Source organism: Austrofundulus limnaeus, unplaced genomic scaffold (genome assembly GCF_001266775.1).
Source record: "Austrofundulus limnaeus strain Quisiro unplaced genomic scaffold, Austrofundulus_limnaeus-1.0 Scaffold422, whole genome shotgun sequence".
Classification (NCBI taxonomy): Eukaryota; Metazoa; Chordata; class Actinopteri; order Cyprinodontiformes; family Rivulidae; genus Austrofundulus; species Austrofundulus limnaeus.
In genome coordinates, this window is record NW_013952824.1 from 42478 (window position 1) to 43786 (window position 1309).

Consider the following 1309-nt stretch of genomic DNA (forward strand, 5'->3'; position numbering starts at 1 on the left):
AATAATAATAATAACAATTGTTGTTGTTGTTGTTGTTGTTGTTGTTGTTGTTGTTGTTCACATCAGACAGAACTGATCCCAAACTAAACACGTTATAATCCTGGACTAAATCAAGATGTTGAACAGCTTTAGCAGTGATGTCAGGCTTTAAACACCTGCTGATTGCTGTTATCTTTAAGGTTAAACTGGTAGCTTTAAGGTGGACCTGTTATCTTTAAGGTTAAACTGGTAGCTTTAAGGTGGACTTGTTAAGGCGCTGTGGTCCTACCTGCCAGTGCTTTGATGCGGGACCTCTCGAAGAGTCGGGCTGAACTGTTCTCGTTGTCCCAGTCGTCGTCCCAGCGGTTGTTGACCGTGTCACTGCTGCTGTACTGCTGCTGCAGCTCCATGTGGTCGAACTCGGCTGCAACAGTTGTCATCATGGCTGATCAGCTGACACAGGCTTCACCGTCAGACAGGACACGTCCACATGAGCGTCTCTGGGCCCACTGTCAACCTTTCAGAGAGGACAGGAAGTGGGTCAGTATTATTTAGAAGTGTCTCCACCTCCTACCCCCTGTAGGGGACATATCAAACACAGCCCTTTGCTGCATTTAGTGGAGTACTCTGAGGCTGTCCTCAGTCTCAGGTGCTGCAGAGATCTCTGCTCTGATTGGCTCAGATTGATCAGCTGATCAGTTCTGATGCTTTATAAACTATTACATCAAAATATCTGAAACGGAACTGACAAGATCTGGACTTCACTACTATTTGATGGTCTTAATTCTCCTCAGACTGGATCAGACTCTGGATCAGACTCTGGATCAGACTCTGGTTCAGGCTCTGGATCAGACTCTGGTTCAGGCTCTGGATCAGACTCTGGTTCAGACTCTGGATCTGGATCAGACTCTGGTTCAGGCTCTGGATCTGGTTCAGACTCTGGTTCAGACTCTGGATCAGACTCTGGCTCAGGCTCTGGATCAGACTCTGGATCAGACTCTGGTTCAGGCTCTGGATTAGACTCTGGTTCAGGCTCTGGATCAGACTCTGGTTCAGACTCTGGATCTGGATCAGACTCTGGTTCAGGCTCTGGATCTGCATCAGACTCTGGTTCAGACTCTGGATCAGACTCTGGATCTGGTTCAGACTCTGGTTCAGACTCTGGATCAGACTCTGGATCAGACTCTGGCTCAGGCTCTGGATCAGACTCTGGATCAGACTCTGGTTCAGGCTCTGGATTAGACTCTGGTTCAGGCTCTGGATCAGACTCTGGTTCAGACTCTGGATCTGGATCAGACTCTGGTTCAGGCTCTGGATCTGCATCAGACTC

General features: G+C 48.3%; 1 protein-coding gene across 1 annotated transcript in view; it reads right to left on the bottom strand.

Annotated features, from left to right (window-relative positions):
- Positions 1–526, bottom strand: part of LOC106529077 (spectrin beta chain, non-erythrocytic 1) — a gene marked incomplete in the record, with an annotated part of 40099 nt that extends 39573 nt beyond the window's left edge. The window contains 1 exon segment of the mRNA XM_014024412.1: positions 269–526. Coding sequence (XP_013879866.1) covers positions 269–422 — 154 coding nt within the window.
- Positions 527–1309: the final 783 nt, after the last annotated feature.